General features: G+C 45.5%; 1 protein-coding gene across 2 annotated transcripts in view; it reads right to left on the bottom strand.

The window, feature by feature from the left end:
* The window catches only part of LOC119377521 (general transcription and DNA repair factor IIH helicase subunit XPD), a 46,221-nt gene that overhangs the window by 3,885 nt on the left and 17,900 nt on the right, over positions 1-24,436 (bottom strand). The window contains exons 11-20 of one of the 2 annotated variants that reach the window (XM_037646956.2): positions 20,978-21,087; positions 18,939-18,962; positions 18,616-18,758; positions 16,475-16,619; positions 14,020-14,159; positions 12,250-12,351; positions 10,646-10,924; positions 4,237-4,309; positions 4,100-4,170; positions 951-1,094 (exon numbers count right to left, since the gene is read on the bottom strand). In XM_037646956.2, the coding sequence (XP_037502884.1) occupies positions 951-1,094; positions 4,100-4,170; positions 4,237-4,309; positions 10,646-10,924; positions 12,250-12,351; positions 14,020-14,159; positions 16,475-16,619; positions 18,616-18,758; positions 18,939-18,962; positions 20,978-21,087 (1,231 nt within the window). Of the gene's footprint in view, positions 1-950; positions 1,095-4,099; positions 4,171-4,236; positions 4,310-10,645; positions 10,925-12,249; positions 12,352-14,019; positions 14,160-16,474; positions 16,620-18,615; positions 18,783-18,938; positions 18,963-20,977; positions 21,088-24,436 lie in introns of both variants that reach the window. The other variant, XM_049411598.1, reaches the window with a different exon arrangement.

The following is a 24,436-nucleotide window of genomic DNA, read 5'->3' as shown; positions in this document are numbered from 1 at the left end:
TACCTAAAGGGAACAATCTTACCGGCACAGCTGAAAATGTGACAGCGCAGTGGTTTCAAGCCTTACGTTACCTTCATCCATGATACAGTGCTGCTGCATTACCCCCCCCCCCGCTCGATGACATTAAGCCTAAAAAGATATTCTCGGAACACATGCAACACCTGACAACACATGCTTCCACACAAGCAACCACTGCAGCACCTAAGGGTTCAGAAAAGAGCTTCACACATTCTAAACATTATTCGAAATAGTACGCTGTTCCTACAACTGTGCAAATGTCTCACACGATTAGTGTATTTCTCGATTACTACATTTTACTAGCACATTGCAGTAGTGTTTGTTGACATCTAGCTTAACTATGCGTTACTGTGATTTCACGTGCATAAGCCACATGCAAAACAAAGGAAATTTAGCGCTAAAGTCGAGGTGCAAGTGGTATGCAAATTTCGGCATGCAGGGTGGCTTCAGGGCAATGCAAGAAAGGTGGCAGTGAGGGCGATGGCTGAAATTGACAATGGGAGAGTGACACAGGTGACCAAAACAGAATAAAAATGATGTCGTTTTGCAACCTTGAGCAAACTTAGAGGGGTAATTTCTATCTGGGTGTGAAAAAAAGATATGCACGGTCGAAATATCTGGGTAATACGAGGGATATTTCTCTTTCATTTGGTTTACGGCTTATAGTTGGGCATGCAAGTTACAGTCGAACCCGCATATACCGAACCTAGATGGAACGAATTATTGTGTACATCGAAAAGTTGTAAAATCCCCTTAAATATATTTTCTACATATGAAATATTTTATTACATGCTGAATTACATATATGTAGAACTTCTTTGTGATCCCCTTCAGATACAACATATCTGGGTTCGACTGTACCATATGCAGGGGCAGGTTATATGCGAGAAAATATGGTAAATGCAAACAGTAGTATAATGGCGAGTCCCCACCTTGTCAGCAAAAATCATGATGCCATAGTCCGTCTTCCCACGAAGCGCTCGGCCCACACACTGTGCGGCGTGCCGCATTGCATCGAAGGTGAGGAAGTCGTTCTCCCGGATCTGGAACTGGTCCCGCAGAAACTCCAGCCGAGCCTAGCAAAGAAAGGAATTCAAGTAGTTAGGTGTTTTCATTTCATTAGGATTACCTTTAACTACCTCTTGTTATACCTTCATACAGTATTGATAGCCAGCAATAGCCACAGATAAACAACCAGCCAGCTGCGCTGGTATAAAGCATGTGTACATGGTAGGCTAGCCTTAGTTTCTTACATTCTTACTTAAAATATTCCAGCACTACTTTTGATGAAGACAGGACAGAGATATGCATGAATCACAGGCTGATAATGGCATGAGAAGTGCATGTGCCCGTCCTGTCATGCATGCACTTCTGTCTTGTATGTATCAAGAAAGTATCATCAACTAGCCCCGTAACATTTTGTTAAATGAGAAACCCACTCGGCAGATTAAAGTTAGCAACAGTACTGAAAGTTGGGCGAGTTGGTACTCATTCATGACTTCTTTTGCGCAAAACGTACACGGACACAAGGAAAAAAAGAGGCAGACAACACGGGCGCAAACTCACAGCTGATTTATTTTGAACAACAAACTGTACTTTTATCTTCATGTATAACAAACGCCCCCCACTGGTGGACCCAGGAACACACGACAAAACTAAAGAAAACTTATTCAGCTCTACGTCATGATAAGGAGCAAAGAACAAACTTTTTTTTTTATTATTATTAGGAGGAAGCTTGGCTAACACAATTTTCTCCCATGTTTCTAATATGGAATGCTTCAATCAACTCCCTGTTAATTTCTTTCTCGTGAGTTGACAGAATCTTAATGTCTGTAAAAATTAGGGGTGTGCAAATATTCGAAATTTCGAATATTTTTCGAATAGTGTTTGCTATTCGATTCGATTTGCACTGAAATTTTACTATTCGAACTATTCGAACTTCCCAAAGACAAATGCAGTCAACGTCCGATTGAAAGTGACCCCTTCAGATTTTCAATATGCTTCACCTCATTACACTCTCGTATTGCGGCAAAGCTGCCTTTCAAGCTCCGTTACGGTCGAACTTAGCCAAAAGACAGTCCAATTGAAAGTGATCCCTAGATTTTTCAATATGCTTCACCTCATCACACCCCCGTATTGCGGCAAAGCTGCCTTTCATACTCCGTTGCGGTCGAACTTAGGCAAAAGACAGTCAACGTCCAATTGGAAGTGGTCCCTAGATTTTCAATATGCTTCACCTCATCACACCCTCGTAATGCGGCAAAGCTGCCTTTCAAGCTCCGTTGCGGTCGAACTTGGGCAAGAGAGAGCCAACGTCCGATCGGAAGTGATCCATAGATTTTCAATATTGCTTCACCTCCTCACACCCCCGTATTGCGGCAAAGCCGCCTTTCAAGCTCCGCTACGGTCGCAAATTTATTAACTCAAGAAAACGCTGGTTCCAACATGAAGATGAAAGATGTGGCAGAATTGGGGGCTCAATTAATGCTGTTTTGGACATGAAATTTGGGCAGGAAGTCCGAAAAATCGGACGCCGAAGTATTTTAGCATCCAAAATTTCAGATGTTCTTAATATCGACGTCTACGAGGCAGATTTGGAACTCTAGACTTGAAGGGAGCACACCCTTGTCCACCACATCAGTTGGGCTACCACAGAAGTTGAAAGAAGAAGAGAGGCTGAGAAAATGGCATCTTTGCCTGTCATGTGTAAAGTGTTGTCGGCAACATTTTGGTTGCACCAAATCATGTACATAAATACAATTCGGCCTCTACATTGCCTCATTCTTGATAAGACAACTATGAAACACCCACCCCGCCATGCTTCATCAACCTAGCGAAAAGAAACACTTTCATGTTGCTATCTGATAAGAATATGCTTAGGAATCCTCTCTAACTTTTTTTCTGCAATTCGCTTCGATATTCGAAAATATTCTAGAAATATTCGAGAAATATTGAAAAATATTCGATTCGATTCGCACTCACACTGCAATATTCGAATTCGCTTCGCACCGAAAATTTTGCTATTCGCACAGCTCCAGTAAAAATTGGTGCGCACCCACAAGACCTGCAATGATCCACCAGATGTGTTCGTCCTGAACTACGTAATGCGAGTCATGCTCCCTCAACCTGGTGTTTTTACATCTTCCAGTTGAGTTTGCGCCCGTGTTGTCTGCCTCTTTTTTCCTTGTGTCCGTGTACGTCTTGCGCAAAGGAAGTCATGAAAGATTAAAGTTATGCATTGGATATCCGCACATGACTATGCAAAACATAGACATACTCGATGAGCTCAAATGCAGTGGTTGCAATGCTCAGGTACGTGCAAAAAGACGTTCACGGAGAAATATCCAGAGTGTGGCTCGAATTCCCGCGAGGATCCTGGTCGTCTGCTCGGGGCAAGAGCAAACGATTTAGGCTCAATGAAATGGACATCTTATAACAGAGTTTGTCGTCTTGCGTTGCCTCATTCCTTATAAAAGAACTCGGCAACACCATTTTGTAGCATTCCTCTGTAACAACCTAGCCGAAATAAACGCTTCTGTGTGCTCATCTCATAAAAATATGCTTCAAGATCCTCTGCAACTTTTTTTTCTTTTTTCGTCAAGGACCGTGCGTCAGCACTCAGCTACCAACCATCATCAAGCAAAAATATTGCCAAATTTCAGTCATTTTTCAATCACATCAACAACCGTCATCCCTAATTACCAGTTTCCTGAATTCATCGCTCCACCTGTTCACATGCCACTTCTAAATTTGTAGCACAATCGGTTTCTCCTGCTTTGTTTAGCTTAGTCTAGCCAGTATGCTTGACGGTAAAATTATGACCCCATTCCTCTCGGGATTTTTGTTAACACCATATGCGTACCAGAAATGTTTGAGTCCTAAGTATAGGTTCGTTAAAGGGTCTAAAAATCCTTTTTTTTTTCAACTACTAAAACACAGCAATTGTACTTGAGCAATCCTCTCGATATGTAGTATAACGCAAGCCTTCAGTAAAAAAAAGTTCAGCTCTGTGACTGTGAGATTTAACCGTCTCCTACATCTACCTGTGGTGTCATGGAAGAAGGGTACCCCTCGCGCTCACCCGAAGAATCCTGCTCTGTGTGTAGACGAAAGGGATGCCAAACATGAGCACAGCCCGGCCAAGATGGTGGTCTGTAAGAGAGAGAGAGCTAGTTTAAGGCACACTCTTCGACTGATTGCAGAAATGAGCCACCTTACCAAAGTCAACACCTTCGGACACCTTGCCTCGGGCTACGGAAAGCAGCACGGCTCCCCTACCATTCTCGCATGCCTGCACCAAGGCAGAAGATTGTAGGATCACAGCTACAAAGAATGCTCAAACCTCAATATAATGAACACGGATATAACGAATTATCGGTTATAACGAAGTAAATGAAGAATAGTCTTGTCATATATACAGTATTACGAATATACAATATAACAAATTTTCGGACATAACGAACTTATTTTCGTGTCAGATGCGACTTTGTTATAATGAGGTCTGAGTTACACTCGCATCATATACAAAGGTCAAGTCTCAGCTACAAAATTAGACATGATGTTATCAGCAATACCTCGCGCCATGCATAGATACTAGGCTTGTGCGAATATTCGAGCACTTCGAATATTCGAACGAATAATACAGTATTAGAATTCAGTTTGATTCGAATTTAAATTATTGCAAATTTCGAAGTATTCGAAATGAACGAATAGATGTATATTAGCCCGCTTAGAAACCCCCTGTAAAGGTGGCTTCACTGCTGTGGGGGTGCTATACAGTGAATACACCTTCCAGGAAAATCCGCAACTGCCAAAGCCCCACTTCGAGGTTAAATGAACATATTACCCTCACATTGATTCATCATTTTTAAGTTTAAAAACTTGTTATACCGCTTATATGCTCCAAGTATAGTAAATTTTAAAATGGAACATATTTTACAGGTTATCATTTACTACCGAAAGCCAAATCCTGCTACTATTCAAAGTTGTTTCCACTTCCTTTGAACCAAAAAGAATGACATTTGCACAATGCCTTGTTACAATTTTAAAAAAGCGTTGTGCAGGTTGGTTGGGTCATGACAAATATGCTCATTTTTCTTTATAATATGTCATATATATACTAGGGGTGTGCGAATATTGAAATTTCACCTCGAATCGAATTCGAATCGAATAGTGCCGAATAGTGGCCAAAAATATCGAATACCAAATCGAATATTGAATAGTATATTTACACGAAATGTGTACCGCCAGTTGCGGCAAGACAAAGAAAAAATCGGGGACGCTGCGGTGTGTCGACAGTTTTATTACGCACTTGTTCGAAAGTAGCTTTTGTTTCAGTTTTTATGGGCGCACAAGCACGTTGATAGAAGAACTGCTATTCCAGTCAGCAGCGCCACTCCAAACCTCCTAATGACTAACAGACGAGGGTACGGTAGCTAGTTTTTTTCCCCCGTGGCCGCGCAATACGGCTCATGTGACAACTGTAATGTTGTGCTTCATCGCCATGGGTGCTCCGGGCCCAAAAATCTTCGGGCGCCCGTTCATAGCAGCGTTTTAACTGCGTGCCGAAACAATGGAAGTTTCTGAACAAGTGGTTCGGGGAGGCAGTGGCGACTGCCCAGCATGAAGAAATTTTTACATGCAAAGCCAATGACCAAGGGTTTCGCAGGCCAAAGTGGGGACGTTTTATGGCGCTTGCGACATACGTGACCGAAATACACAAGAAGTCCGTGCCTTCGTCTCGGGAACGAAGTTGTGAAGGGCTTGACTGTTTTCTCATGTGTTTTTCTACGTGTGGAAATGACATAATCTCCTTTAAGATCAGCATGCACTCGCTTTTGAACCAAGATGTCAGTGAAAATTTCAACGAAAGGCCTACTGTAACGACGTTAGCGTTAGTTTTAGCCACCCCACCCTAACCAATTTGCACCATTGGCCTTTGTCGCGTTTTAGATATTCGTGCTGTCGAATTACTCGAAACTTCGAATAATAGCTATTCGAAAGTCAAATCGAATTATTTGATTAGGTACTATTCGATTCGAATTCGAAACTCGAATATTCGCACACCCCTAATAATACTATTCGAATTCGATTCGAAATTATTCGACCAAAATCACTATTCGCTTCGAACCTAAAATTTACTATTCGCACAAGCCTAATAGATACCAAACGTAAATAAGGATAACTGAAGTTTCTCCTACTTTTCAGCATAGTTTTGGACAGTTGTCACGTATCTCGGGAGCGCTTGCAATGTCGGAATGGATTTGGGAGAGAGAGAGAGAGAGACTCGGGAGAGACCGTGGTGGCACTGCAAACAAAACTTTATCTAACACACCACGGCACACAAAAATGAACACTCAAAATTTACAACAAAAAGTACCATTAGGAAATGCGACGCTATTGCGCAATCACTAACGGACAATTGCAAAACCTTCGAGCTATGCCTAGCTCCTCTAGTCCTAAAGTCTGGCCACTATGGCCTCTCAGTCACTCGCGATACCCATGGAGCGTTCTTACGGTTCGCGGTGTCCGCTGACTCTGTTCGTGGTCCAAGTCGACGCCCAGTCCCGTCGTCGCAGCTCCTGTCGACGTCTCCGGGCCGTCGCCGTCGATCAGACGCCTCGCTGATCGTCCTCCTCGCCGATGTTTCCTTCCTTTCGGAGAACACCGATCTCTCCCAGTTAGGCCTAACTTCTGGCCTCCCCTTGGTGCCACCGGGTCTTACTGCCGACGTGGCTCTCTGGTGATTGCCCGTGGGTCGCCGTCGTCTTGCCACGCCGTGGGAGTGCCATAGGTGCCCTGCGAACTGCTGTGACGGGGCTGCTGCAAGCCCGGGGAGCCTCACTTGGATGGCACCAAGGTCGACGGCCACCCTCCCGAGCCTCTTGTGCCGCTGCCCCCAGAACGGGGCCCTACTGCTCTCGTCGCGGTGCGACGCTGGCTTGCAACACCTTGCTCCTCGACGACTCCAACGGACAATGACTAACTCTTCTTCCGTGGTCTCTCACCTCGGCTCGGGTCGCGTGGCACGCGCCTTTCTCCGGCCAATGGCTTGCGTCGACATGGCGAGGGTGCACACCATCGGGTACATTTCCATTCCCCGCACACCATCGACGCCTTGCGCTGTCCGGCACGCGCCCCGTGCCCCTTTACTCATGACATTGGGCCCCCTTTTAAGAGTTTTTTCTTAAAAAACTGCTTCTTCTCTTCAGGGTTGCGGCCCTCTGCTCTTCTGATGATGTCTTAAACTTCTGACTCGCATTCTCTTCTCTTATGGTCCCATCTACTTTCACTGCACCATGGTGAACACCACGCACTTTCACGAACACATCATCAAACGTTACACTGAACCGTTCGCGATGTCCACAAGTTCATCGTCCTTAACACTATAGGCTGCAGTCTCTCCACCTGCCGAAATAACTACTCACAATGCGCCACACTGACTCTTCAAAAATCTGCACAAATTCACTGTCTGTCAAGGTCAACTAAAAAAAAAAATGTTATACATCAATATTCTCAAAACCTATTTCAAATCCTAGTATCCTTTCAACACAATAGGAGCCACCGCTTTGATACACCATGCTTAAACCTGTGTTTTTTTCACATTGCGCATCTTTTTCAGTTTCTTCCTGCGCCTATTCATGACATGTCTTCTTAAACGCTCACTACAACTGATTACTCTAACCCGACGCCTCTTCAGTTTCTCCTTACGTCTATTCGCTACCCAATGTCTCGGACGCTCACTTAAGCTGATGCCTCTGTTTCTTTTCACCCGACGCCTCTTCGACCTAACTTCCTCAGGCAGCGTCCACCCTTTATGCCTGGCTCTCACTACTAGCCTCAGCCTGTTTGCATACCACTTCTTACACCCTACTCTGCGCGTTTTGGGGACATTCTTTTTAGTCCGCTTTACGCGTCTGCCCTTGACAAGTTCAGCCACCTTTATGGCGTCCTGATAATTACGACCAGGTTCCTTTGATTTCAGAGCTGTCTTCACTTTCTTTAACTTTACGCTTGTACTACCGTGCGTCTGAGGCTTTCCATTCATCCTACTCCTCTCTGATGTTATCCGCGAACGCTGAGTGCTTGTTCTTTCAACAGGCATTTTGCTCAGCGAAACGCTGTCTTCGGTTTCAATATTGCCTGGATGCATCGCGTTCTTTTCTTCTTTGCCCACTTCAGGCACACTGGCATGGGACTCACTAGTCGTTGATTTACTCCCCCCATATGCAACATTTGGGCCCTTTTTCTTCAGCTCATTCTTGAAAGGACTGTTCTTATTTGCCCACGTAGCGTGCTCCTTATGGCTGTTTCCTCCGTTACTCGTCACGGGACGCCTCTTTGACCTAACTTTCTCTGACTGCGTCCTACATTTATGCTCGACCCTGGTTTCTTGCACGACCCTCTCTGCATCCAAATAAATACAACCTACTTGACGCGTTTTCGCAGCGTTCTTTCTCCTTCGTCTTACGCGTCTACTGTTCACAGCTCGGGCATCTTTTCTTGCGTCCTGATGCTTGAAACCACTTTTCGCTATCTCTGGAGCTGCCTGCGTTTCCTTAACTTTTACGCGTTTAGCACTGTGCTTCTGAGCCATTGCGTTCATCTTACTCTTTATTGTCACATCTCGCGAACGCTGACTACTTCTTTCTTCAACATACATGCTCATCAGTGGGGAGCTATCCTTTGGCTCTTTGTTGTCTGGAGGTGTCGCATTCTCTACCTCCATCCCCTCTTCAACAGCACTGGCATACAGTTCACTAACTGTTGCTATCCTGTCACTATGTGCAACCCTTGATTCCTCTTTGTTCTGCCCATTTCTACAAAGACTGCTTGCATCTGCACCACTAGCAGGCTCACTGGCCCTTTGCTCAGCGGAAACAAAACTCTGAAAATCAGACACATTGATATCTCCCGATGGAATCTCTATGGACCTTCTCTCATTCTGTCCAATACCCTCTTTGGCTTGTTTGGCTTGTGCCAATCGCAGTTGAAGCTCGAGTTCCCGCTTCTCTCGAGCGTAAGCTTCTAACACTGCGGCGTGTTTCGCCTCGCGTTCAGCGCGACTTGCCTCGAGATCGGCACGACTTGCCTCGAGATCGGCGCGACTTGCCTCGAGATCGGCGCGACTTGCCTCGAGATAGGCGCGTCTCGCCTCAAGCTCGGCTTCGCGCTCTTCTCTCTGATTCTGCCACTCTTTTTCAATGAACCTGAGACCCTGCTCTCCATTGAGCTTTCTCTCACGAATGACTCTCACAATCTTCTCCCAATCCATATCCATCGTTACAACCCCCGACGATACGCGACTGGGCCCAACGCTGGAAAAATCCTGGCACAGGCTCGCCACTTATTGTGTCACGTATCTCGGGAGCGCTTGCAATGTGTGATGGAGTTGGGAGAGTGAGCGAGGCGGGTGACCGTGGCGTCACGACAAACACACTTTATAGAACTCAACACTGCAAACAAAAAGTTAACACCAAAAAATTTACATCAAAAATGTAACGTTAGAAACAGTGACGCTATATCGTGCAATCTCTAACAAATCGCAAAGCCTACAGACTATGCTTAGCCGGCTTAGCTCCCATAGACTCCAAAGTCTGGCCACTATGGCGCCTCAGTCTCGCTACGCGAATCGAACGTTCTTACGGTTCGTGTTGCCCGTCGCCTCGATTCGATGCGAAGATCGACGCCCTGCCCCGTCGTCGCAGCTGCTGTCGACGTCTTGGGGTCGTTGTCGTCGATCCGCCGCGTCGCTAGTCTTCCTCGTCGCCGGTCTCGGCCCTCGCGAGAAATCTGTCCGCCCAGTAGGCTAACTCCTGGCCTCTCCTGGTGCCACCGGGGCGAAACTGTCGAGGGGCTCTTCGGTGATTGTCGGTGGGTCGCCGTCGTCTTGCCGAGCTGTGGTAGTGCCGCAGGTGCCACGAGAACTGCGTGCATGAGGCTGCCGCAAGCCCAGGACGCCCTCGTCGGTAGACCCGAGGTCGACGGCCACCCTCCCGGGGCATGCACAATGCTGCCTCCAGAACTCAGCCCTGCTGCTCTCGTCGCGGACGCGACGCTGGCCTGTACCACCTTGCTCCTCGACGACTCCACCGAACAATGACTGCTTGTTCCTCTGGGGTTCCGCACCTCAGTTCGGGTCGCGTGGCACGCGCCTTTCTCCGGCCAATGGCTTGCGTCGACGTGGCGAGGGTGCACACCATCGGGTACATTTCCATTCCCCGCACACCATCGACGCCTTGCGCTGTCCGGCACGCGCCCCGTGCCCCTTTACTCATGACAACAGTTCAAACTCTTCCCTGTACAACTCTATGTTATTCAACCACCACCAGCTGGGCCAGTGAGAGTTACTACATTTTAATATTGCCGGCACGTCCTCAAAACAAAAACTAGCAAATCCTAGTTCAATCCACTAGCCATCAAGCCCATCCCGTGCAAGTATGGGACAAACATCAGCAGTTGATATAACTCCTTAATGCTTAATGTATTCAGCATGAAACAAGTGCTGTGAGTTTCCTGGAATAGCATTTTGACAATTCAAGTTAACCTAATATTTGCCTTTAGTATCCGTTTATTATAAAGTTAGGTGATCAAATGAACGACGGCTATCAGGCATACACACAAGTACCTTAACATAGTTTGCGAGTGCAAGTGCTGTCTCGGCTGCATCGGGCGTCTCGAGGAAAAGCAGTTTGCGGCGCTGCAGCTGGTCGAGGACCCCCTGCTCGTACCAGGCGGCCACCACCGACTCGAGGTACACGTAAGAAGTGAAGAAGCACACCAGGCCATCGGGCACGCACGATGCCAGCTCCACCAGCAGGGCACCATAGTTACGCACCACCGAAACCTCCTCGCGCGTCTCGAAGCGCGAGCTCAGTGCCACCTGGTCGCTGCCCTTGCTCACAATCTGCACAGCAGCCATTGGGTCGTGATCGTGCGTTATTGTTTGCCTCATTGAAATAATAATAATAAATATGGGGGTTTTACTTGTCAAAACCCCAATATCCTTATAATCATTATCATTTAACATGCAATAAAATTAAAAGGGATACTAAAGCGAAACAAATATTGCTTTAGAGTGATAGATTCTACAATGAGAACTCTAATGTCATTGATTTCACCATCATAGGTTTATTAATAGAGGACAAACTAAAGATCAAAGTTTCATTTTTAAATTTCGTGCCGATAATGTGTGTGACATTACGGATTTCAAAGAGTGTTTTTCGTATTTTGGCGACATTGGCTCAATAAGATTTCCTGAAACTTGGTATGTTAAGTCTGTGGCCCCCTAGGAGCACAATGTAATTCATTTTTTAGTGATTAGGGACAATGTAGGACCTAGTAGGTGCTGTCAAAATCTATGACATGATGGCATTTGGTGAGGGAATTTACAGGTGGCATCGCCACCCGCATTTTCTCTTCGCGTGTTTTCTCGCTTATCAAACATCTTCTTGCGGCAAGCACGCTGATTTTGGAAGTGAATTTACTAATATGAGAAAAATTCAACCTGTGCCTTCATGCTTTCGAATTTTAAAAGTAAATTTTCTAATACAAAATTTTTTAATCAAATCCAAATATTACAAATATTCGAAACTTTCTAATATTTGCACACCTTCACACTAAATCTTACCTTAGCTGAACAGTAATAGTAATTATTTATGAGTAACTGGTTTGTTGAGATATCCGCAGTTGACATGCCCCAGCATGTCAGAAATGCAGGCCTGTAGATTGCTCCACCCTATACACACGTGCAACTTATACACACGTCAATTTGTTTTGCTCCAATTTTGTTTAAAGTTTGAGCGACAAATCATACAAAGGTGCAGCTTTTAGTGCAGAAAATATGGTAGTTTGATAGTCTAACTGCTTTAGTGTTACTCTCAAACATCCCTTGCCGCCATGATTCTACTACAGTGATGTGAATCTCAAGGTGGGGTGAAAATATTCGCATCATCAGAAATTTTGTATCACCAAAAAACAAGCAAAATCAGTTTTTAAATCACAATAGCACGCACGTAAAACAAAATTTTGCTGGGGAATTTCACTAATTCATATCGGACCGAAATTCCTACCAGCCGGGTTCATTTCCCCAAGATTCTACTGTATCAAAGACTGAACACTAATTCTAAGCAAAACTTACCTCAGTGCAAAGTAATTGACTGACAGCCAGTAGGTGGGTCAGAAATTCTTAAAATTTTCCATATTCTGCACAGAAAACTTTGATATGCTTACCAGAGGGCATATGCTGGGTCTTGCCAAGGTTATGCTGAGAGATGCGGAGACCACCGGTCGAAAGTCCAGAATCTTTGGGTACATCTCCACAGGGGACAACGTCTGCAAGACAATCAAATTACAACCTGTTGCCACACTTTCAAGCGTCATTGGAGTAACAGCTGCTGCAGCAGTTCTATGGTTTGCAGATCCAACAACACCACTCAGCTGGGAAATCGGTTCTGCTATGAAGAAAAGCCATATTTTCTCGTGTGTAACCCATTTCTGCATAAAACCTGCGTCCAACAAACCACAAAAAAATAAGAAATTAAGAAAAAAGATCCAAGCATACTGCCATGCAGCGATGTGAAGCCAACTTTGCAGTGAGATTTGTGTATACCCCGCACTCCCACTTCAGTTCCGAATTTTCTGTATAGTATTTTGTGTGGGTTATACACGAGAAGATACAGTAAACCCACGGCTGGAAGGATGGAATGGTGAAATGCTGAGCTAGAGGCATCAGTAGCGTCGCTGCTAATGGTGGCACGACAGTGGCACACATATTTATATGTGGGAGAATATCTCGGCAAACCCCCTCCTGCCTTGCAACTGGAAAATAGAGACCGGTGGTCTTCTGTCCTACCATATTTGCTCGCGTACTAGAAGCACTGGCTGATATTGGCCAGTGTGTTGGCTATGCACAACTGTTATAACAATCTTAGTTCAACTGTGCTTTTGTGTATGCATAGACAACAACCCGAGCTCGTTCTGCCCAAGTTGCTTACGGTCGTGATTGATGGCTGCACTTCAATCGCAGGCGTTTCATCTTTATTACCGAGCTTCTCGCGGGGTCCACGCCAGCCAATACACATGAACCACACTGTGCAATCCGAGTTTCAGCGCCGTCTGAACCATGCAGCAACTACAGTCTCCAACAGTAAAACACTGGCACCATTTCCCTTTCCACTGACTCTTCAGAAGTCCGCTGGCATTAGTAGGCTTAAGACGGGAACAAACAGTGCTGGACACGGTTTGGAGAAAGAACGACAGGCGCTGAACTAACAACACAGGCTTATTGCTGGGATACGCAATATATACAGAAGCTTTGCGCAGAAAAAAAAAAAACAGTATCTGCACACAGAGAGAGAGACAAAGAAGTCATCGTGTTAGATGCGTCAGCAAAACAGGCTGTCATGTTTTCAATAAGCAACCGATTTCACAGTTATGCAGGAAAATCGACGGCAAACTGATGCAAGCACTTCCATGTGCATGAATACGGTAAGCTTCGCTAATCTCACGTGCTCTTCGCTGCCTGCACGTTTCCAATACGGTGCACCGCTTAAGAATTGGCCGACAGCCACATGCACTGCAGTGCTGAGCCAAGTAACTGGACACAGATCTGTTGAGCATGCGTGCTCTCGTAGCGGGTCGTTCAAGCATCGGCCGGTTTGGTCGACGTAACAATGCCCGCACGTGAAAGGAATCGTGTGTACTACAGCATTTCTGCATTCAACGAAGTGTTTTCTGTGCTTTTTCTCACAGTTTTCTTTCTTTTTGCCCGCCTCGTTCACTTTGCAGCACAGTGCTGCAAGTTTGTTTCTTGCACTGAATAAAACGTGTACTCCAATCTTACCAGCAACCTTTAGTAGGCTGCACAATTTGTAGTGGCCATAGGTGTGCAAAGGGTTTTCCATTTGGGGGAGCCACGTCAATTATTGCGTTCTGTGTTAACAGTTCGACATGGAGTACCTACGCCACTGGCCAAATGGCACCCATCGTCCCAGCACTCACCCCTGATGTGATGATGACGGACTGAAAGCGGTTGAAGACGGGCTTGATGGACAGTGAGGCATCCATGCAGGAGAGATTGATCACGGGGTTGGGCACACCGGGACTCCGCTCGTCATACGGCTCGACAATTATTGTGAAACCTGCACCACCGATGTGATGACTTGGCCACGATTGCACAAAATATACCCAAGACAGGAGACATGAGCCCTGACAAATGCCTTTGCCACAGCACAGCTGCACTAAAGTGGTTTAAGATGGACGACAAAATCATTCTGAACAGAACTACAAAACAAAGTGCGTTACATATATATGAGAGGATTTTTCCATTATTCGTGCCAAGTATTAAAAAAAACATAGGCTGTATGCTGCGTGTCAAATCGGCGCAGTATTATTCTGAGCTGGGGTGTTTTCTCTATGGCATGCCTCCAGGTTCAATGCATCATTTGACAGCATCTGTCAAAACAGCGCAATTTTGTCGGCATGAATATTTCTAATCATGCGTGAAGTGAATGCAGTACCAATGACATCTCTAGTAGTAACAGATGGACACTTGCATAAACAAAGCACTACTCTCAACAAAATGAAGATCAGAGCGAACCCTTTCAATATATGTGTACACAGTGCTATGCCTTTGAATGCATATTCGAAGGTTTTTGATAAAACTGTTTATTAGACACAATAATTAGATATAGCTGGGTTTGACTCTATACCACACGTCTGCTGAGTCTCAAGCCTAACCGCCCAAAAATCTGTAAGCGTTGGACAGCAACTGCACTGTAAAACTGTAGCGCAATCAACTTCAGCAAAAGTCTGTAATGTTTTGTAAGATAACGTTCCTGGCGATCGGAGCGTCGGAGCAAAACTTTTTACCACAGAAGCAATTTTGTCATGGCTTCCTGCTGACTTCCGTTGTAACCGAAATAAACTCATGACTTGGCCCGCCTAGATTTACTGTATATGCTACCTTTAGGTAGCAGAGTTGCGCATCTGTTTTCCAACGCCGCTAGCAACCATGCATTGCGGAGAAGCTGACGCTCGGGCCAATTTTTGTATTTCTCGACGCCGCCGCTGCAGCTCACTGAATTAACACTAGTCATCGACAGCCAATGTTTATCGCCGGCCTTCGACACGCCAGACATATTTATCGGCGACGCGGTAGGCAGTCGCCTGCAAAGGGAGTGCGACTTCACCGCATAGCTGTGGTTGCTAGCCGGACCTATGCGCTACTCTGCTACCTAAAGGTAGCATATACAGTAACTCTAGGCCCGCCTATGCCTGCCCACTTAAGGAAAGGTAGGTACCACACTTCTACCACTACTAACCCCTTTGCCAACTTCTACAGGCAGCGAATTTTGTTGCAGACTTTCACCGTGCTCTATCTCACCTCAGCATGCGATTTCGTGTTTTACACTTGCTTTGCCGTGTGGGGTGGAGAACATTATTCAATTTTTATGTATCATTAAAGAAATGATGCATTGAAATGTTCAATTAATGTTCACATTTAACTCACAGCACAAACCATCCAATTGATATTTTTATGACAACCTTACGTAAATAAAATTGGAAAATCGACAAGCATGCAGGAAACTTCACACTCTTTTCCACAAAAAGAGTTGGGAGCTAAAGGCTTTTGGCATCTTTAGATGGTTCTTTTCAGGTTAGCTGACTCCAGGTTAGAGTATGCAGATGTGGTCACAGTATTGCCTTCAGAGCAGTGACTACTAGCTTTCCGATCACGAGTCCCAGACCTTCCTGTGGTTACCATGGCAATCAAGGACTTTCATGGTAATGACAGTTATCATCACAGGTGGCAGTACTAACGACGTTACCAAAGCTACCCTCAGCCTTAACTTCGGCTGGCACAAGATGCACCCTACAAACACCTAGATCCACAGTGCATCTAAACTCAGTCTGCTCAGATCTGAAGGACCACTGAAACTACCGGAGATTGCCATTACAATGTGTTGGGCAGACTGTTTCTCAAAGCAAATACATGCGTATGCCTCCTGTTCACTATGCAAATACACACACGCAGAAGTCAAGCCACACTGAGACTTGTGAAAGGGATAATTGACAACCATCAATTTGAAGCACGAATAAGGAAATCCATATGCGACCAATGCCTTCCCAGGCGGTCACTCTGCCAACTGAGCTAACCAGGAAGCTATCAATTGGCACTGCAAGTGCGAATTGATCAAAAACTCAAAGCACATGGGCACAGAATACAGAATCAATCCCCAGACAAGGGTGTAGACTTCGGGCACAGAATCAAATCCCCGAACCAGGACAAATTTTTTGGTTACCGAGAAGCTTTCTTTTGGAGAAATCCGTATGAATTTCCTTGTGGCTTCGTACTATGAAAGGGCGGTCATCAATTATCCCTTTTATTAACCTTCTGCCACCTTGTGGGTTTCCGCAGAACTCATTTGCAGCACCGAGACTCGGTGACACGCACCTTTGGTGTAGGTGCTCACTAAGCTGGCGAAGTGGCAGAGGCGCACCAGGGGGCTGAAGTTGGTCGGGTCGGGCACCTCGAGAGTGCGCAGCAGAGACCGCAGCCGCTCCGCTGCAAACCGCAGGGGCTTGCGTTCCAGGCACACCTGCGACACAAGGACAGCACAGTTTTGAAGAGGCTCGCTATCCCTGTCATTCAAAAAGTATTTACGCAAATACACTCAAACCTCGTTATAACGAACACGGATATAACGAATTATCGGTTATAACGAAGTAAATGAAGAATAGTCTTGTAATAGCTACAGTGTTACAAATAAACGTTTATAACGAAGTTTCGGATATAACGAAGTTATTTTCGTGGCAGATGCGACTTTGTTATAATGAGGTTTGAGTAGGTGTGCATGGAGAAGGGAACGTCACAGCCTGCGTCTAACGGTTTGCAAGCCAGACAGTCTGACCAAATGTTCATTTTCTGGGACACTTTCGACCACACATGCATCTTGGTGCTAAAGGCTCGTGAGAAACCTAAAGAAACTTCAGCCACTTCCACGGTGCAAAATCCATTGGACAGTGAAGCTGTAAAGATGATGATGATGACTTTCAGTACAAAATATTCATTATCAATTCAAGCCGCATCATTATCATTTTGTTTTATTTATTTGAAGAAAAGCATGATCATCATCACTTCGTTTAATTTATTTCCTTATTAATAACACTCCCCCACCTGAGCACATGACCTACGTGATGCCTACCACAACTGATGCTGCTGCTGCTGCTGCTACTACTACTACTACTACTACTACTACTACTACTACTACTACTACTACTACTACTACTACTGCTACTACTACTACTACTGCTACTACTGCTACTGCTACTACTACTACTACTACTACTACTACTACTACGACGACGACTACGACTACTACTACCCCGACCAGAGTCCTTCAATAACCCTCATCTCCACTTTTTAAGCACATTGATCCCTTTCTTGGTGCGGCTTATATGCGAGAAAATATGGTACTTAACCTCTTATTCAGTCACAGTGATCAGTGAGATGCTCACATATGATGAGCCTTTGCAAAGCATAGAAAATGCTTTATAAATCTCCGGCACGCGCAGGTTTTGTTATCTAGGCGAAACACACATCTCTTGATGTAAAAGCACTTACCAACTGATAGAACAACGTATGAACAATTCACTCCCGTTATTGGACACAAAGATGTTAGAGTGGTCGCACAGTAAATCATTGAGGCAATGACCTGTCTGTTCGATGTATGAGCCACTGCACGATGAAGGAACCGCTTATTCGCCACGCCGTCTACGTAAACCTACTTCTTCCCAGAAGTAGGTTTACACAGGCCTGTTGTAAGTGCTTCCTTCTGGTCCTCTTGCTGTCATGCAGCGTATACATTAAAAGGGACCCTGCGGCACTTTTCCAAGTAATCATCGAATGGCTTCATTAAAGGAGTTTATTGCCTCACGAATTGACTGCCGCAAAAATTTTTAAAATTACAAGCGGAGTACAGGGATCTGATGTACAAGTACAAGCGGAGTCACAGGGATCTGACGCACGCTTTAAGCACTTTCTCTCTCCTTTCGTACCAACAAGCGCGCTGAAAGCTAAGCAGGGGAGGGGGGAATGACAAGAAGGCAAGAAGCTATGTCCATTTGCGAGCATGTGTCATGACGTTGAGCACTTCCTTTTATTTTTTATTTTCGAATGTGTGACGTACTTTCAGTGCGATCGCGCGCGCAGGCACGTAGTGGCATCTTGCGGTGGCCACCGTAACTACGCAGCTCACGATGCTCAAATCGGCAAATGACTGTGGACTTTGTGTTTATGGTGCGCTCATTTGGGCTTATGGCATTATTTATCGAGAGAAGAGGGAGCGATTTCAAGCCGACTTCGAGATTTCATTGTAAATTCCAGGCCGCGTGCTGCGCTATAATGTTTGGCTCACGTGTTCTCAGGATCCTCGACTACCGATCGGCAGCGTTTTCTGACCACGCTGAAAAAGTGTTTCGGGGCCCCTTAAGTACGTTACAACCAACTTGCCCACATCAAGCTCCTCCTGCTTCTTCCTAGAAACATGCACACTGAACTGTGGCTTGACACTTCACGCTGTGACGGCTTCTCACCTTCTGCAGGATGTCCTTGAGGAAGGCGGCGGGGCTCTCCTGAACCATGTGCTGCGCCCGCAGCCGCATCTTCACATACTCGAGCAGGCGCCGCAGGAAGCTCACAAAGTGCTCGGCCAGACGGATGTTCCCAGGAACCGCCTCTGCCCCAAGGAGGAACGGCACAACTCGGTTCACAAACACTCACTGACCGACTCGCTCATTCGCTTCAGACGGGCAAGGAACAGGAGAGGTCACTATGTTCACACTCTGTCACTCCTCACTCATTCACTCTTCATTCACTCTCTTCAGATGTAAAAGGAACGAGAGAGACGACAGCTTACCTTCTAGCACTTCATCGGGCAGAACTGTGGAAAACAGAGAAGAAGCACAATGTTCATTTAATGACTACAGAACATCAATGACTAAATATAAACGGAAAATTCTTGGGTTTTAAGAGTCAAAGAAACAATCTAATGATTAGTGTGAGCCACACCATAGTCAGGGACTCCGGAATAATTTCGGTCCCCTGCCGTTTAGAGACATGCATCTAAATCAAAGGTATGCATGCATTCCTCACTCCGCCTTCATCGATATAAGCCCACAGCGGCCAGGACTGAAACCATTCCATTAAGCTCATTATCGCACTGCAATAGCCAGTAAGCTATTGTAGTGGGTCATCATCCCTTAACAGTGCATATGAGTATAGTTCACAGGGTCATTAATACCCGTGACACACGGGCATGTTTGAAAGGCCATTGAGCCGATGGCCATCGAAACGCTACAACTCCATCGAACTCGATGGAGTTCTCGTGTTGCCACACGGCGGTTTTCAATGGTTTTCAACGGCCGTTGACTGATTCAGGTGTTTCTCGCAAACATTTTGTGGCGCTGCTAATCTTATTTTCGTTTTCATGTCGTCGTAAGTGAACTAAAATAAATCCACTTAAAAGCACACATTTGTGTCTTGTCTTGTTCTGAAATATAAAAAAAATGTCTATACGTAATTATAAGTGCATTATTGGTTATAAGCAGAGTTGGTTATAATTATAAGTTTGCTGAACAGCGAAACTGTGGCTACGTTATAACCGCTTCACCCGTCCGGCCGCTTTTACGGGTTTGCGAAGTTTACCACGTAGTTAACGTAGTTTTGCCTGGTTTTGCGGTTACGTGTACTCATTTCGTTTCATTGGTTTCATTACATGCCTGTTCCGCCATCATGAGTGACCGTGAAACAGATGACAAGGCCGCCATGGTGTTCTACGCGGCTGCGATCATGCAGCTTGATGCTGGGATCGAAGCGGCGAAACAGGAAGCCGACGCTGCCATTGAGAATGAGCTGTTGCTCGTGAACAATTTGCTGACGACTATGGATGCGGTGACAGAACGAAGCGTGAAATCACACAAATACTTTAGTAAATAAGTTACAACGCCCATGCACACTACTTTTAATGCATACTCGTTAAATTTTTCCTTTTCTAATTATGAGTACGAGCACGCTGGGAATGAGAGGGCGCGGTGACGCTGTTTCCACTTCCGCCGCTCGATGGCCGTCGAAGTTTCAATGGAGTTGTGGAGTGCTCCGTCAACTCGATGGGCCACTGACTCAATGGCCTTTGAAACTGCCCGTGTGGCAGCGCGTGCATCCCCGTTGAGTCAATGGACCATCGGTTCAATGGCCTTCGAAATGCCCGTGTGACACGGGTATAACCCCCACATAGGCACACTCGGCTGTATGGGAGTCTGCAAGGGAGGGCTATGGACTGAATATGGTCCATACTGAATATGAATATGCTGGCAAATTTAATCCTAAAAGGTAATGAAATCCCGGGTTCGAGTGAAACTCGCTTGTTAGGGAGGGAAAGGACATGGTGGAAAAGTTTAGCACCAACCAATCATAATTAAATTACATTACTCATTACTTTTTAAAGATATTTTATATGTACTTAAATTACAATACAAATTACAGTTGGCTAAAAGTAGTGACACTACAGTCCTATTACTTTTGAAAAGTAATGATTATTTCGAAATTGCTTTAACTCATGTACACTTTATTTACCACATACATACATTGAAGCCTTAGAGACCTTTGTTCAACTTCCCATGCTTGAGGTTTAGCACTAAGACTAACTGGTCTTTGATGATTTTTTTTTGCTTTATTTAGTCAATTTTTTATGCCGCCAGGAAAGCAGACATTCTTTATTTTAGTTGAAAGTTATTGGGAAAGTAACGAGAAGTTTTCTTGAAATTATTGGCTTGGGGTAACACATTACATTACTAAGTGGCCAGCCCACAGAAGCAGCTCATTACATTACTCATTACAGCGAAAGGCAATTTAATTACTGTAGTTGCATCATTGCCAAGCCGGGATAGAGCACGTTACCAGGGTTCGCAAGGATGAGATCAGCCTCCCGGGCTTCCTTGGCCTGGCGCAGTCCTTCGAGCAGCTGCTCGTACTCGGTGCGCAGCTTTTCTGCGTCCTGCTCTTTTAACCTGCACGGCAAAAGGACTTCGTCTTTAAAGGGTACTGACACAAAAGTTTTGGCCTCGCGTTTTTTTTTTTGCTGCAATGTGTTGCTGGGGGCTCGTTAGTCATAACACGGCACATTGTTTGTTGCAGCGCTCGACAAATAATTAATCCCAAGCTCCACATTACCAACCAGTTCCGGTTTCAAGAACTGCAAGCCTCCGAATGCAACTATATATCACCACCTAGCAGGTGCAGCGCTCGATCACGGCAGCACACAGAACTGTGACGCACTTCCGCGCGGTTTGCGAGCAGCTACCGAGAAGTAGGCTGCTGGAGCTGGAGCGAACGTGGCAAAAACATGGCGGCTATGACATCATCTAAACTTCAGCATGGTCATGTGAGGGAAGTAGGAGGGTCACCGAGGGTCACCTTTGAGGGTGTCAGTAGCGCAAGGGTGTCGATCGCTCAAGCAAACTTCAAAATTCATTTAAAATACCTTCCATGCTATATTTGCTGTTGACATTTTGCAGATGATATACGCATGTTCATGGGAATCGATCCCGCAGGCTATCTCGGCCATGAAATATTGTGCCAGTACCCCTTTAAGGATTTCCCCACGTGCATACAACACACAGTCCCAGTTTGAGGGAACAAACCATGCTAGAGGACAGCTCTGGTTTACCGATTAGTTTATGCAACATGAGCTTCACGCCTCTCTGGGATCCAGCACTACCAACATGCTCACTTACTGCATTGGGCGTTGGCAAGAGTTTCATATTGCGTAACACTGCAGTGAAGTTTCATGCAATTTCTCCACATTCTACCTTAAAGGAGTCCCGACACAAAAATTTTCGCCCTGCGTTTTTTTGCTGCAATGTGTTGCTGGGGGCCTGTTAGTCATAACACGGCACATCGTTTGCTGCAGTGCACGACAGATAATTAATTACAAGCTCCTCATTACCAGTTTCGGTTTGACAGAGCTCCAAAAACGACAAGCCATCGGGTGCAACTACCACCACCTAGCGAGTGAAACGCTCGGTCACGTGAGCACACAGAACAGTGACGCATTTCCACGCGGTCTGTCGTCGTCGGGCTCATCGTCGTCTGATGGCGACGATTTTCTTGCGGCGGGGATGGAAGGAATTTTTGACGTGGCAAATCACTTCAGGTTTGACCCGCTGGCGAGGACCGATTCGTCGGGAAGCGCGTCAAAACAGAAATGGCGGCTACGACGTCATCATAACTTGTACCGGCTGCAACGGTTACGTAGGGGAAGTAGGGGGGTCACCTTGGGTCACCTCCGAGGGTGTCAATGCACCAGGTGCCGCCTATAATGCTGGATCGCACTCGCCAACTTCAAAATTCACATAAAATACCTTCCAAGCTTTATTCGCTGTCGATATTTTGCAGATGGTACACGCACGTACACGGGAATCGATCCAGCAGGCTATCTCGGCCGCAAAATGTTGTGTCAGTACCCCTTTAACTACACCATTATGGGTACCCTACATAAGGTCTAACTGTGGTTTACATTCATTCTCTATTCACTGCTGTGACACTATGGAACACTTTACCTTGTAGCATCACAGCATCGATAATAGCATCACAGCATTTCATTTACTTAACTTACAAGAGTAACCGAGATAACAAAAAAAAAAGTTATGTGCATTTGTAACAAAGCTATTGCAACATTTGTATTTACTTGTACTATTTCTTTGTATGTATTTGCCTTGTAGTTCAATACTACTAACCATCTAAGTTAAAAACAGACCCCTGCCACAAACAACCCTTGAAAGGGCTCTGGGGTCTTACCTATATAATAATAACCATTCATTACCTGTATATTACATAATAAAAACTGATTGATTGATTGATTGATTGATTGAATGAATGTCAGCATCCATACCTGAGAGCAGAAGGAATCCTAAAGGATGGACTTACCAAAAAAAAAAAAAAAAAGAAAAAGAGGCGTCGCAGTTGAAGAGAACTTCATTCTAACCAGAAGACCAAATCCATAATTGTTATGTTACCAGCTATTCACTTTAATGATGGAGCTAACAAAAAGACTATCAAATGGCCCAATGAGAAAAAATTATCCACTTGTGTATTTGCATGCACTTACTGCACGCGAAGCTAGAAGATGGAGCCACAAATTATTTAATTGGTGATACAGCCCTCGCCTGGGTGTTCCAGTAAAGCCACGGCACTGTGCCCGGTGGCACGGACAGTGTTGCAATTTTTGCATGTCGTGTCCGTAGAAGAGCACGTAAATGATGGGAACGCACCAGGAGTGTGACCTGTCATGCACTGATGAAAACCCCATTTCTTCCATGCCCAGGCATAATCACAAGCATGGCAATTTGGCCGTGTTGGTAAGACATGACCTGTAAATTTCAAGCGCACAACCAGACGAGCACAGTGTGTTGAACGTGTTCTTTTCTGTCCTTGTCTGGTTGCACGCTTAAACTTTATTGGCCCGACATGATGTTATCGCGCAGCTCGCGCTTGCTTTCACGGTGTGACGCATTCCTCTTTTTAAGTGCGACAGTATTGCTTGGTCCAATGTGCAACCCCTTCCTTCATCAGAAAGTGGTGGCAGAAAAAATAAAAATGCTAGGTCTGTGCGAAACGTGCAGCACAGACACAGAGTAAGCTGGCAGAGTGGCCTTCATAGAGCCCGCAGTAAGCTCTCTTAGGGTGCCTGCTGCAAGTGCAGTTTCGAAGCACCCACTGTGCAATAAATCATCGCATTTTACAAAGTAGCGAAGCATCCACAATGCGTTTCTAAGGCAATATGTGCACCTATTACCCTTATACTTTGTTGTTGTTGCTGTGGTGGACGATGATGAGGACGATGATGAGGACGATGAAGAATTATTCCTGAGCTCTTTGTAATGGGTGGGGAGCTTTAAACCACCCACTCGTTACGCAATTCACACAGTGTGAATCTACTGCTCTGCCATGCAGTATGACATTTGTTATGTTAACGCGTCTTCTCACCATACGTGAAGCTTATATAGGGTGCTTGTCCAAAAAGGATTCAAGCAGTGGCGTCGCTCTCTGGCAGAGCGCTTGCTTGCCACGCCGAAAGCCTGGGCTCAAGTCCACCTCAAACTCTGGTGTTTTTTCTCATTGTGCGCCATAGCTGTGACGGACACCGGCGGCGACAGACAACTACGCTACAAAAATCGGCTCACGTTGCCAACTCGTAACAGCTTACGCTGTAAAACAGCCCACAAATTACGTCATCTTGCTCTAACTAATGAACAAAAAAAGTAGCCATGATGCGGATTTGATCCTCACTATGACCACTGCAGCTGCACTGCAACTGCTACCCACTACAACTGCTACCCACTGCAACTGCTACCCCAC

This window comes from Rhipicephalus sanguineus, unplaced genomic scaffold (assembly GCF_013339695.2).
Source record: "Rhipicephalus sanguineus isolate Rsan-2018 unplaced genomic scaffold, BIME_Rsan_1.4 Seq484, whole genome shotgun sequence".
Taxonomy (NCBI): Eukaryota; Metazoa; Arthropoda; class Arachnida; order Ixodida; family Ixodidae; genus Rhipicephalus; species Rhipicephalus sanguineus.
The sequence above is the reverse complement of the archived record's forward strand: the minus strand, read 5'-3'. Positions and strand labels throughout refer to the sequence as shown.